At 38.0% G+C, this 12,420-nt stretch overlaps 1 protein-coding gene across 1 annotated transcript in view; it reads left to right on the forward strand.

The window, feature by feature from the left end:
• The window catches only part of FAT3 (FAT atypical cadherin 3), a 351,811-nt gene that overhangs the window by 244,898 nt on the left and 94,493 nt on the right, over positions 1-12,420 (forward strand). The window contains exons 6-7 of the mRNA XM_051628838.1: positions 489-699; positions 9,750-9,889. Coding sequence (XP_051484798.1) covers positions 489-699; positions 9,750-9,889 — 351 coding nt within the window. The remainder of the gene's footprint in view (positions 1-488; positions 700-9,749; positions 9,890-12,420) is intronic.

A 12,420-nucleotide genomic window follows, 5' to 3' on the forward strand; every position in this document is an offset into this window, starting at 1 on the left:
AATTAAAGATTCTGAAGAAAGCAATGAAAGGAATTTCAATCTTATCTGCAATGCCATTTAAAAGCAATCAAATATGATCTGGGTGAGCATGTGTAGCAAATGCACAATGTCCCAGTGGGTCATTATAAAACTCCCAGCTTTGCTGCAAGAGTGAACTGGGTGGAAGATGAAATTGGAGAAGGAATCTGGTTCTGTACAGGAGGATCTGTGTGGGGAGTGCTTGAATTGCATCTCCAGGAGTCCCCACACCAGCATTTCTAAAACAAAACATTTCAGTTTGTAATCAGTGTTTTCAGCAAAAAGTCAAAGTGTCATGGAAAAAAATGAGGCCTGAGAAAGAAGTGCTTATCTCCCTCTTTTTTGATGGGATTTTTTGCAGAGGATTTAAAAGGCCATTTTCCAAACAGTTATCGTTGTGTGGTAGAATTAGGTCTGAACCGCCAAGTTGTGATGTTCAGCCTGAGTCCTCTTTTCTTTGTACCTGCCAGATAAAAGCAGTGGACAATGGCCGGCCCCAAAAATCTTCAACTGCACGCCTCCATATCGAGTGGATAAAAAAGCCTGCGCCCTCGCCCATCCCCCTGACTTTTGATGAACCCTTTTACAACTTCACCATCATGGAAAGTGATAAAGTGACAGAAATCGTAGGGGTGGTCTCTGTGCAGCCATCTAACATTCCTCTCTGGTTTGATATTGTTGGTAAGTTGGGAGCCAGTGGTGTGTGAAGACTTCAGAAGCAAAGCATATGGTTTTGAGAGCAAGAAAACTAACTGTGAACTGTCCCCCAACCCCCAATTAAACCCACTTTTGTAATGCTGAAATGAAAATGCTGTTTTAATTTAGCGATAACAGTAACAATAATAATAATATTCCTGCTTTTGTTATGACTCCTTAGCTAAGCTGAAAAAAAAAGCGCTGTATGGCTGAATTGTTTTTTTTCATACTATGTTATTTACTGCAATCTTAATGTTGTCTGTCATTTGAATTCTATTGTCATACTTTGCTAATCTCATTTCTAAATGTATTATGGTACTTAGACTTGCTGTCCCTCATTTCTCTCTTTCTTCACCTTTTTTTCTGCATTCTGTTCTTTTTTTTCTGCTTCCGACTGCCCTGCTTCAAGGTGGCAAGCATGCTCGAGAGATGTTCTATATTCTACAGACAGCTTGTGGGCAGAACTGTTCAACAGAAGGTACCCTTAGTGCAAACACATTTGCTAAAATACAACTATCCAGGCTGCCTTTTATTTTTGCAAGTTCTTTGAAACAATTTATATTACATCTTTCATAAGTGCCTGTGACAGGATGCGATGAGACACATGGATGTGCTGCATTTCTTTCTATGACAGCTTTTACCATATTTATGTCCAATTATTATCATTTTATTCACGGATTTTCCACAGCTTATCACAAATAATTAATTCAAACTTTTCACAGTCCAGTGCCATCCATTTAACTGTGAAACAGAATGGGATGCATCAACATATGGGTTTCTAGACGGAGCCACCAAAAGTTTGTCTTGAATGCAAGCTGAAAATGAGAAATGTGTTTTGATGTGAGATTTCAACCACAAAATTGCCTTACATAAAATTGGTGATAAAAATAGGGAGGGAGAAATATCCTTAGCAAGAAGGAGGAGAAGCCGCATGAGTAATGGTCTTAAAATCACAGGGAAATACCACTAAGGTTTTAAGTGCCAAAAAGAAAAGGAATAGAGGATCTCATTTGGTTGAAGTGGAGAAACAGGAATCAATGTTGCTAAGCATTTATTGCCTGTTTCTGCTGCTAATTCAGTTATGTCATTTAAAATAAGTCATTTAACATCTCCAGAATGAGACTTTCCCCAGCAGCTAAACAACCCTGCAAAGTCACTGTGCTACTTATTGTTTGCAGGTACTTGTAGGTAATTTGTTCTATACCTTTGCATGTAAAACACTGTGTCTGCACATAGTGGTTTTATTTAAATGAAGATTTATAAAGCAAATACTATATGAAAGACTAGAAAAACAAAAAGCCTTTGCAACAGACTTAGTGGAAAGGGTGCATAAGCAGTCTTTACAGGGATTGAGCCTGGCTCTTATTTCAGCATAGCTATTTACAGATGGGTTTAGCCAACAGGAAGGACAAGGACCACAAGAGAAAGGGTCTGTCAGGACTGTTTTCATCCACCTTTTATTGCCAATTTGTGCAGCTGAAAGACAAAAGCAGCAACATTTCCCCTTTGAGTTTCTAGCATGGTTTCTGATGTGCCAACCACATTAAAATTAAACCCCAAACTATTATAATGTTCTAGGGTTCCTGCTAGACCCTGGGGAAGTACAGCATATACTTCCTACAGTTTTCCTCTCATTTCCTTGTTTTTTTCAGTATACTCCATACAATTTATTAGCTAATGCTTACATTCACCTTCTGTTTCTGACTGACCCTAACTTTCTCCCAGGAGAAATCAATTTTTATTGATGTTATCAACACTTTTTTCCTCATTTGAACCTTTTGCTGGACTCTTCTACTATTCTCAGCCTTTTGGTCCTTTGCCCTTATTAAAATGTTGTGTTAAGCATTGAGAGAAGCCCCTGCTCTTCCACAGCATTCTTTTACATTATTAGAGTCACATGCAATTTAGCAGCACCTTATAATAATATTTCATTTTTGCCTACCAAACAAAGATGAGGGGCAGAGCATTGTGAAATTTAAGCCTTTAATTTGCTATTTAATGTGACCTTTATGGCTAAACTAGTTCAAATGGTTTAGAATGAGATTTTTGCTATTTAAACAAACCTAATGGTTTCCCTATAGGCTGTAGCTCCTGATGCTGCAAGCTGCTGCATCACTGCAAAGGGTCATGGAGACACAGCTTCCCTAGGCTTAATGAGAAATCAATGACCCTGACCACCCAGTTCAGCACTGTTACCTTATGGATGTTGTCATTAAATATTACTGCTGTTATAAATTATTGCACTAGAAACATCACACATTTCTGCAGTAGAAATAGCCAACATCGCTGCCTTGAGTCAGTGTCAGTATCAACACCACTTTTTCACCTTGTTTCTCAATATCATCATGGGGAAAAAGAGACGGTGATACTTTCCTTTTAGGGGAACATTGAGGTCTAGTCCTGTAAACTGCAATGAAGGATATGGATTATTAGTAGAAGTTATTTGTAGTTTATGGAAAACTGTATGGGACTGTTGATGCAAGAGATGCTTTCTGTGCTGCTTTGAAACATAGGCCTGGTCCTTCTCCATCTGGAATTTCGTGGGTTTGGACCTCCATGCACAGTTCACAGTAATGTCAGCAAAAGCCCTGAAGGCTTATGTAGAGGCATGGTTTAATATAGAGTTTGCAGCTTGACCTTTATGTTTATGACCTTTTCAAACTAAATGGGCATTGGAATTTCAGAGGACTTCTTTTTTAATGCAAACATGCACTTTTTCCCAGCTAAAAAAATGTAAATAAATGAGGAGGATGGATGAATTTTGGCTATGTAATATTTGTATATGTAATATTTGCACTGAAATTATATACACATTAAATCACTCATTTAATTTTTTATTTACGTATCTCCACGAGATGATGGTGCCCTGCAGGTAGGGAGGTCTTCCCTCCATCAATTAGAGAGGAACAAGATGCTTGCCTGTTTTTCTCTTTGCTTAATTGGAAATGGTTGAGGTACCACATGTGATTTCTGCTTTCAGACTGCATTCAATACCATTCTTAGTTCACGTAACTCCCACAGTGTGAAAGACAAGCACGTAGGTTGTTTCAGTTATGTTAAACTTATTCAGTCATTTATGAGAAACTGATTTTCAATGGGAATTCCAAAATAAGTCAGAAATCTGTATTTCTCCCAGGTAAATTGTGCCCTCTCTGTCTCTTCCTTTGATAGTGGTGGGAATGGTGTGATGACTACTTTGACACTGGAGCTAAGCTGCATGGTGCTAGTTTTTGCTTAAGTAGCATGTTGCACAACATCTCTCTGATTCTTCTAACAGGCCTCCCTCTATCTTTCCTTCTTCCCCCAGCCTATACCTTTATAAGAGCAGCCAAACTTTAAAAGCACATCAGAAGTTTTTTATCAAGAGTGCTTAAATGGCAATAATTTTATTTCTATTAATTTTAATTAATTGTCCGTTTATTTCACAGTGCTGTAAATTTTCATTAATGCCAAATACATGGAGCTCCCTAGCCTCCTTTGAATTATCTTCTCTGAGAACTAGCTAAAATACCTTTCTGATTTCTTTTCTGTTTTTTATGCCTTACCTTCAGCTTCTCAGCAGCAAACCCAAGGCTTTGACTCTCCTTACAGTAGTTCTGTCTAAAAATTTAGTCTGCGTTATTTTCTTCTTAGTATACTTTAGAACATAAGAGAATAAATCTTTGCATGTTGTGTAACTAACATTTATTATGTTATGATTAACAGAAGTCTGTAGCTGAATTTGTATTTCTTGAGGCAGACACTAAGTTTATTTAATCTTTTTTTTGAAAACAGAAAAATTGGAAACTTTGACTCTACTTCTTTTCCTGAAAATCCTAGAGGTACTTCAGACTCACCCTTGAGTTTCAGGGTGGATTAACTTTCTGCATTTTCCTTTCATTCTCTGTTCTAAGCAATGCAAGAATTGTAGCAATTGGCACAGTTTATCATCCCTGTCCTTGCTGGAGTTAGTTTAGTGTCAGGGCAAGAGAAGTAAGAATCCTCTCTTCCCAGAGAAAATGTGTTCTAGAGGTCTATTTTCTAAATTAAGTAATCTACTGAACTTCTCTTCCACTCATCCACCATGGCATGGTAGGCCATATGAGACTTGTGTGAAGATCTCAGTATAGCCTGGCCTTATTAAGTCTGAACATGGAGTATCTATGTTCTTTGTTATCTGCCAGTGAAGGAAGATTCTTGCCAGGTTTTGACTGTATTTCACTTGGGGATGTCCTCCAGAGTTAAGTGTGATCCATCTTTACATCTAAGACTGATGTCTTAGAAGAAGTCTGATTCTCCACAGTCATCATATATTCCTGAGGTGTATATTCAATGCCACTCTTCAGGATTGTTCCACTGGAAAAAGGGGAGAAAGGCCCTCACAGGGGGACTCATTTTCCTACGAGTTTTACTGGGCCTGTCTGTTGCACCAAATGAGTGGTAAACTTTACATTAGAACACCCTTTCCGTTAGTCATGTAAGGTCCATTGCTGCTTTTTTTTAACTATCTTTTTTATTAAAAGGATAATTAATTCTTTTCAGAGCATTTGTTTGTCAGAAGAAATGTATGTTCATTGTGACAATGAAAGAAAGAAACAAGCTAAGAACCAAGGTGACACTCCAAATTCAGCCAGAAGATATAACCAAGGCTACTTGGAAAACAACCTGTAGTCTGTTGACTCAGAGGTGTCTCTGCTCAAGTTCCTGAGCTATCCTTAACCATACTGTGCAATCTGTTAAATTGAAAATTAGGGCTGTGCTTGAAAGGTCTCACAAAACTGTAGAGAGGGCCAACTAATAAGATATTTTGTACCAGGGGCTGTTATTACAGCCATCCTGAGTTTGGTAGTAGCTGGGATTTTCAGAAGTTCTATTGAAAATCCTGTATAAACTATAACATGCTTTCAGATAACATAAAAAATTCCTAGCTGTAGAAATAGAATGCTTTCAGGGCTTATGCAAGAGCATTAAGAGCAATCTCCAGAAAGCAAGGCTGGAAGTCATCTTGCTTACCATTAGATGTCCAAAGTGTAGACATAACTATCTGTGCTACGTGTCTTCAAGAATCTTAACAATTAATTAGAGAGGAAAAAGCACCTTGTGGATGAATTTGCATCATCCAAACATGCTAAGTCTTCTCATCCAAAGATGGCATTGCAAGTAGATGTCCACTTTTCATGAAATCTCACTCTAGGTGCTTCAGTTTAGTCAGTGTTTTAAGGGAAGTCTTTAGTCTGTATTGAAGATCTGTTCAGCATTGCATCTTAGCCTGCAATGGTCTTACAAACAATGGCTATTCCACATCTCTCTGTGATCATTCAGTGTTAAAATGGTTTCTCAGGACAGCCTGTCTGCCCAACTTGCTAGTTCAATCAGCTTGCCTTCTTTACAGTTGACTTTCCCATAGTACCTGAGGAACTCACAGTGTATTATCTTCATTTGAAATATTTCTTTCCTAATGCAATTGCAAGCACATTAGCAAAGTCAGTTTCTACATATCTTGTTTCTAAAAACAGGATTTAGTAGACAATAAAAAGGAAAGCATGTGCCATATGTTGGAAAATAGAATAAGTAATAAAAATTCACATTAATAAAACTGAGCAGCTGAACAAAATTTCATCATCCTTAGCCCCCTGTCATGCTAAGATTATGATCAAAGAAAAGGTAAATGGCTGATAGTAGCATTGGTATAACTGGTACTGCAGGAGCTTACAGCCCTGCAGATGAGCTCCCTTCAAAAGGGTTGGTAGTTACCCAGCAGCATCTTTGGAAAACGGTCTTCAGGTCCCCCGGAAATGGGTGAAGCTGACACATTCTCAGCTGTCACCTCCTACAGGCTCAGCCCTCCCATCTCAGCATGAGCACCTCTGGAAGGAAGTGGCTTGACATGAGATTCCCAGAATGCTCCAGCTGCAGGAGTTTCTAAGATAAAGTCCTGTTTGTTTTTACAGGACTCTCTCTGTACACCTTCAATACCCATACTTCAAAGACAATTGTGTTGGGTGCTTCTCTTGGTGTTTCATAGTAGGTGTTGTATAGACTTAATACACCTATTAAAATCTTATAGTTTAGCATTTACAACTAGTTCATTACTTATTCTTCAGTGCTTAAGTGCAACTTCAGAAGTGTTCATCATGTGAGGAGCTGTTTTGAGGGTGTATGAAGGCTAAGGAGGTGTACAAAGCGTTTCCAGACTGCCTCTAGTACTCCAGATGAGAAGCAGGACCCAGTATCCCAGGCAATATTCCCAGAATTTCAGCCATTTGAGTCGTTCTTCATTGTCAACATCTGACCATGGTCTGTTAAAATATATCAAACTGAATCAGGAATAAATCAGGATTTCACTCCAAAAGAGATCAAAACCACAGATCTCCCAGAAGGGTGTTCTCTGATCCGTCTTTTTCTCAGTGCTTGGTTCAGTTTATGTGTTTAATAGAAAATGAATCAATGTAAAATAAAGTGTCTTATCTGGTTGGTTACAAGTGTAGGCTAGAGTGAGGTTGCTGGTGACCCAAGATTTATTTTTTTGTCACTAGACAATTTTGGAAGATGCGAACAACATATAAAAAACTCATATGATGGATTCAATTTGTATCTTAGGGGAAGGATACACTTCATTTAATGAAAATGGCTTGAAGAAGTCCTTGTATCTGCAATACACTACATAGTGTCCTGCAAATCCAGCTCTAAGCAACAAGGGAAGGGCATTTAAAAATTTATTGATAATCTTTCAGCGTTACTTCTTGGAAGTGTTAAAGGCAGGATTTAGTTAGATGCATATGCCAGTTGATAGCATACAGTTTTTGATTGCTCATTAAGATGGTTATTAAGCATCTTGAAGTACAGGCTTTCATTTTGTTTTCATGGTTATCAGTATGAAACATTCTCTTTGTAAAGTGCCTACTGTCCCAAGGCTACCTTCGTTTCAGCAGAGATTTCCTTGCAAGAATCTCAGACTCAGCTTCAAATGAGGCCTTTTTTCAGAGTTGGTTTTCATGGTATGATTTTTCTAAAGTAAATCAATTTAAAACATTAATTGTGAGACAGCATCTTTGCTTCTAGACTAACTTAAAAAAAAACCAAAAAAACTGAACACCAAAGATATTATCAGCATCCAAATACCTTAGTATTGCTTAAGTGTCAAGGACAATAATGCTTTTTTTCCCCTGTCAAATAGTGATAAATATATATCAATGGAGAAAAATGTGCAAATTAGGCTTGCAAAAAGAAGTTAGGGAATAAGCAGTGTGTCTAACCACTATAAATCAGAGCAGATTCAGTCTCAGTGTTTTCCTGGAGAACCACAAGTGCACCTGTTAGGTTCAGAGATATATATATATAGAGACATATATTAAGCAAAGGGAAGTGTGATGGTACCTCAGGAATTACTATGTTTGGAGCATTTCACGGAGCATTTTGCCAGTTCTGCTTTTCCTTTGCATAGATAACCTGTGCTCTTATTCTTCCCCCTTTCTTCTCCCCCTCTCTGAATGGCCTCCAAGACAGATATGGACTGAGCAGTGCTTCTTCTAGCTTATGCTTCCTTTGCAATATCCTGTGTGAGAGATAGGGAGAAGCGAGAGTTTCTTAATGTTAAGGTATTCAGGGACTGTGACTGCACTGTGATTTCTCCACATCCTCAACTTCTTGGGATGCCAAAGCCTTTTTCCTCTCACTAAATGCATTACCGATTATGCAAATAGTGCTGGGGGTTGGTCAGCAAACCATGCAGATGCAAGACTTGATGGGAGAACAAGGAAGACTGTTCCCTTTTTCTTTTCTGTCCCCTGCTCTAAAATGGGAGTCAGTTTGTGATAATACAGCAGCCATCCAAATGTATCTCCCTCTATATGTATATATATATATATATATATATATATTGCACAAGAGCTAAGTTGACAGGATGGATGTTTTTCCACCTGTGGATCTATTCCCAAGAGGTCAGAACAGCTCTTACACAAGTTTTATCACCAGGGGGGTCTGAAAGCCTTTTCTGCTTTGTAGAACTGAGTTGTCAGAGACTGTAACTAGTGGCCTTGCATTGCTGTGTGACGAGCATACCTATAGAGTCTATTTGTCAGCAGTGTTGTGTTCCACCTCTCCCTGTACCCAGCCTCCAAAAATTTCAGACTCAACTCATAATAAATTCCAATTTATAGATGAATAAGAAGCAGCGCAGCAGTGAGGAGGGAGTGCCACTTTACTTTGAACACACTGAGTGGTTCTAATTTATAAACTATTGCTGTGGCTGAGAAATCTTGTAACCCTTTAATCTCAGATTAATTATGGCTTTCTCTTACTTTTTAATAGATTTTTTTTCTTTTTCCTTTTTTTTTTCCTTTCACCTGAGACTCAGGAGAGTTTTCCCACTGCTGCATCATTCAGTGTGTGACAGGATAAGGGGATATTAGTTTCAGAACAGTGCTTTGTGAGGGGTTTTTTTTTTAATGGAAAGGAACTGATGATGTGTATCCTGTCAGATCTATTTAAATAATTCCTAAAAGACTAGTAGAATTTGACCTTTGCTGCCAGTAATTATCATTGTCCTTGAAATTAACATAACAAATTGCTATTTGCATTTTTACAATTTATTATAATTGTAATTTTTAAAGACTCAGTTGACAGTCTTTGCACCCACAAGCATCAGTGAGAATTTCCTGAAAATAAAATTTGCGGATTAAAATGCTCCTAAAATGATTTTTATACAAAAAGATAATTGTTCTTGTTCATTATCCAGACTACAAGGGCACACATCTTATGGGCTTATAGCAATTTGATTCTTTTAATAGACTTAGTTATGGTTCACTTAAATATATTGCTAGATTTTTTTTTTCTTTCTTGCAGTGCATTTTAATGATATCTGCTTTCCAATATACAAACTGTGCTTTGAAATATAAATGAGTTATGAACAAAGAAGTATCAGTAGATGTACTCTGTGTGCTAAGGCAAGCCATTAAGATGGATGCCAGTAAACAGATATCCCCACTTCTAGGAACATTTTCAATGGGAAATTTCCAGAGATGGCTAATTTAATTGTATTTTTGTGCAACAATTAGGAGGGAATTACGATAGTTCTTTCGACGCGGAGAAGGGAGTGGGCACTATTGTCATTGCAAAGCCCTTGGATGCAGAGCAGAGGTCAATATATAATATGACTGTGGAGGTCACCGATGGAACAAACATTGCCACGACTCAGGTAGAATATCACATTCCTTTCTCGGCAAGTTTTTAATTTATTGGTGGAATATATATGCTATAAAAATTAATAATTTTGCCATTCCAGTAACACCTCATCCTTTGAGACCACTGTTAACTAATGGAGCGGATATTTTTCAGAGCCTTTCCATCTGGTTGTAAAGAATCGGCTGTTGAACGTGTCAAAATGCCATTTCTCCTTTTGTCCTCTTCATGCTCACTCAAAAGTAATTCACCTTCCTCCAGCTGAGGGAGTCCCTACCACAGGCGGCAAACCTTAGATTTGGACAATTGCATCACCCCATAATGGTCCAAAATACAATAGTGCCTCTGTAGTGTTGGGGAATATTACTATTGACCATATTAAATGGAGTTTATCCCTCTCATCCTCCCAAGACCCAAATGTGGGACACAGGATCAATTGTTCAGAAAAGAAATTGTTCAGAGGGGAAACTTAAAATTCAAAGGTTCTCTCCTTTATTGTTGCTGTCTGCGATTACATTGTCTTCTGGAGAGCAGCCCCAGTGAACCCTTTAAAACCAGACTTGCTTATCAGGGTCAGTGCCTTTCAGCAATTAAAAAGTCGGATCAGATTAAGGTGAAGGGCTGGAATAGTGCTGGCTCTGACACAACCTTGTTGGAGAGACCCTGACACCAGACCTGGGTATCTGTTTGTTGGGAACCGGTCTGGAGCCGAAACATGGTCAGGGTGATGGCTCTGCTGTCCAAGTGGCACCAGGGAGAATTCTAAGAACAAATTCCTTCAATACAAGGTGGAGTTGTGGGGTATGGATTAGCTGGGGCCTGAAATCCTTCAGCTGAATTACTGCCCAAGCATAAAGTGTGCCTATAGCCTGAATATTATTTGCCACATAGGGAAAAAACAGGTGCTGGCAGAGGACACCTGTGAGCATCCTCAAATCTCAGATTGGATGTGCTTTCTAGAGGGAACGAAAATAAACAGGTTTGTGCTGTTACTTGCTTCTTTATAATGCAGAAGAAAGGCCTGAACATTTATTATACTTACATATATGCATGCACACGCATATGCTTCTGTTTTACCTTGCCTTTTTGTTAAATTGATTCAGATGTAAATCTGTATTCGCACCAACTTTCCTAAGAGACTTCTAAATCACTGAGTGGTTTCTCAATTTCAATTCTTGTTTATAACCAGCCCTAAGAGCTCTGTCTAAGGATCTCTATCTGATCCCAAGGGTCTTTTCCAACCTGAATAGTTCTATGATTCTATGATAATTTCTCCTCCTGGTAATCCACTCATGATAAGAAACATCAGTAAGTTGAGTGGTAGGAAATCTTTTCCCTATTTCAGCACTTAATTGCATCTCTGCTAAAAAGATCCCTTTTTTTAATCTTGTTTATATCTGTCTTGTATTTCCTGTTATGCCTTTCTCTCCTCAGTTAAGGAGATTTTTAAAAAACAGTATTTTCTCCCCAGGAAGGCACTCAGAATAGTCAAATCACCTCCCAAGCTTCTGGTAGGCAAGTGAAAGAGAATGACTGACCTCTTTACATTCCCTTTCCACAAGGCATTTTCTTCAGCCCATAAGTAGGTTTTTGTTTTGCTTTTTTTGTTTTTTTTTTTAATCTGGGCGACACTCTCAGTCCACATTCCAGAAACATGGTGTTGAATTGCTAACATGAAATTATTTTTTCTTTAAAACATTTTAAACAAATATTAAAATGCACAGGGAATTTCAGACATGCTGGATTCAAGTAATTTTTCTTCTCATGGATACTATAAGTAATTTTTTTTTTCTAATGGGTACTATGCTTATTGTTTTTGCTGCTTACGATTTAATAAATTGACCTCTACAACAGTTCTCAAAACTTATTTTGATGGAAACCCTAAATTTTTAATTAAAGCATATGGTAGAAACATATTTCAGCAAAGCTGTTGCATTCTAAAAGAAGCTTGAGCATTCTTTGTAACAGAGATGTGACCTATTTAAAAATGTAAGATAAGAATTTAAGATTGTGATAATGCAGCTTTAGATGATCATCAGAGGATATAGACTTTTCTTTTCTCCACCTCCTTCTCTCCAAATACTCTGTAAGTATTTAATTGTGACCTGGACAACATCTTAGAATGTGCATCTTTTGGTCTTCCCAACAGATTTGCAAAAGCCTTCATATCTCAAAGCTGCCAGAATTGCAGCCTGCCTAATTATCTCTCCCTTTTACAAAAATTTCATACTGTATTTTCAACCATATTTTGGAGGCTTTGGTGACCTTATTCATCTTTATTTCCTTTAAGAACAATAATAAAAATTAAAAGTGATATGTTAACTAAAATATGTCATAGCAAGAGTCTAATTTAAGACTCTAGAAAGACTCTAGAGCACGTCTTATGAAGAGCATCTGAGGGAACTGGAGTTGTTACCCTGGAGAACAAGAGGCTGAGGAGAGACCTTACTGCTCTCTGCAGCTACCTGAAAGGAGGTTGTCACAAGGTGGGGGTTGGTCTCTTCTCCCAAGTAACAAGAGATAGAACAAGGGGAAGTGACCTCAAGT

Source organism: Apus apus, chromosome 1 (genome assembly GCF_020740795.1).
Source record: "Apus apus isolate bApuApu2 chromosome 1, bApuApu2.pri.cur, whole genome shotgun sequence".
Taxonomy (NCBI): Eukaryota; Metazoa; Chordata; class Aves; order Apodiformes; family Apodidae; genus Apus; species Apus apus.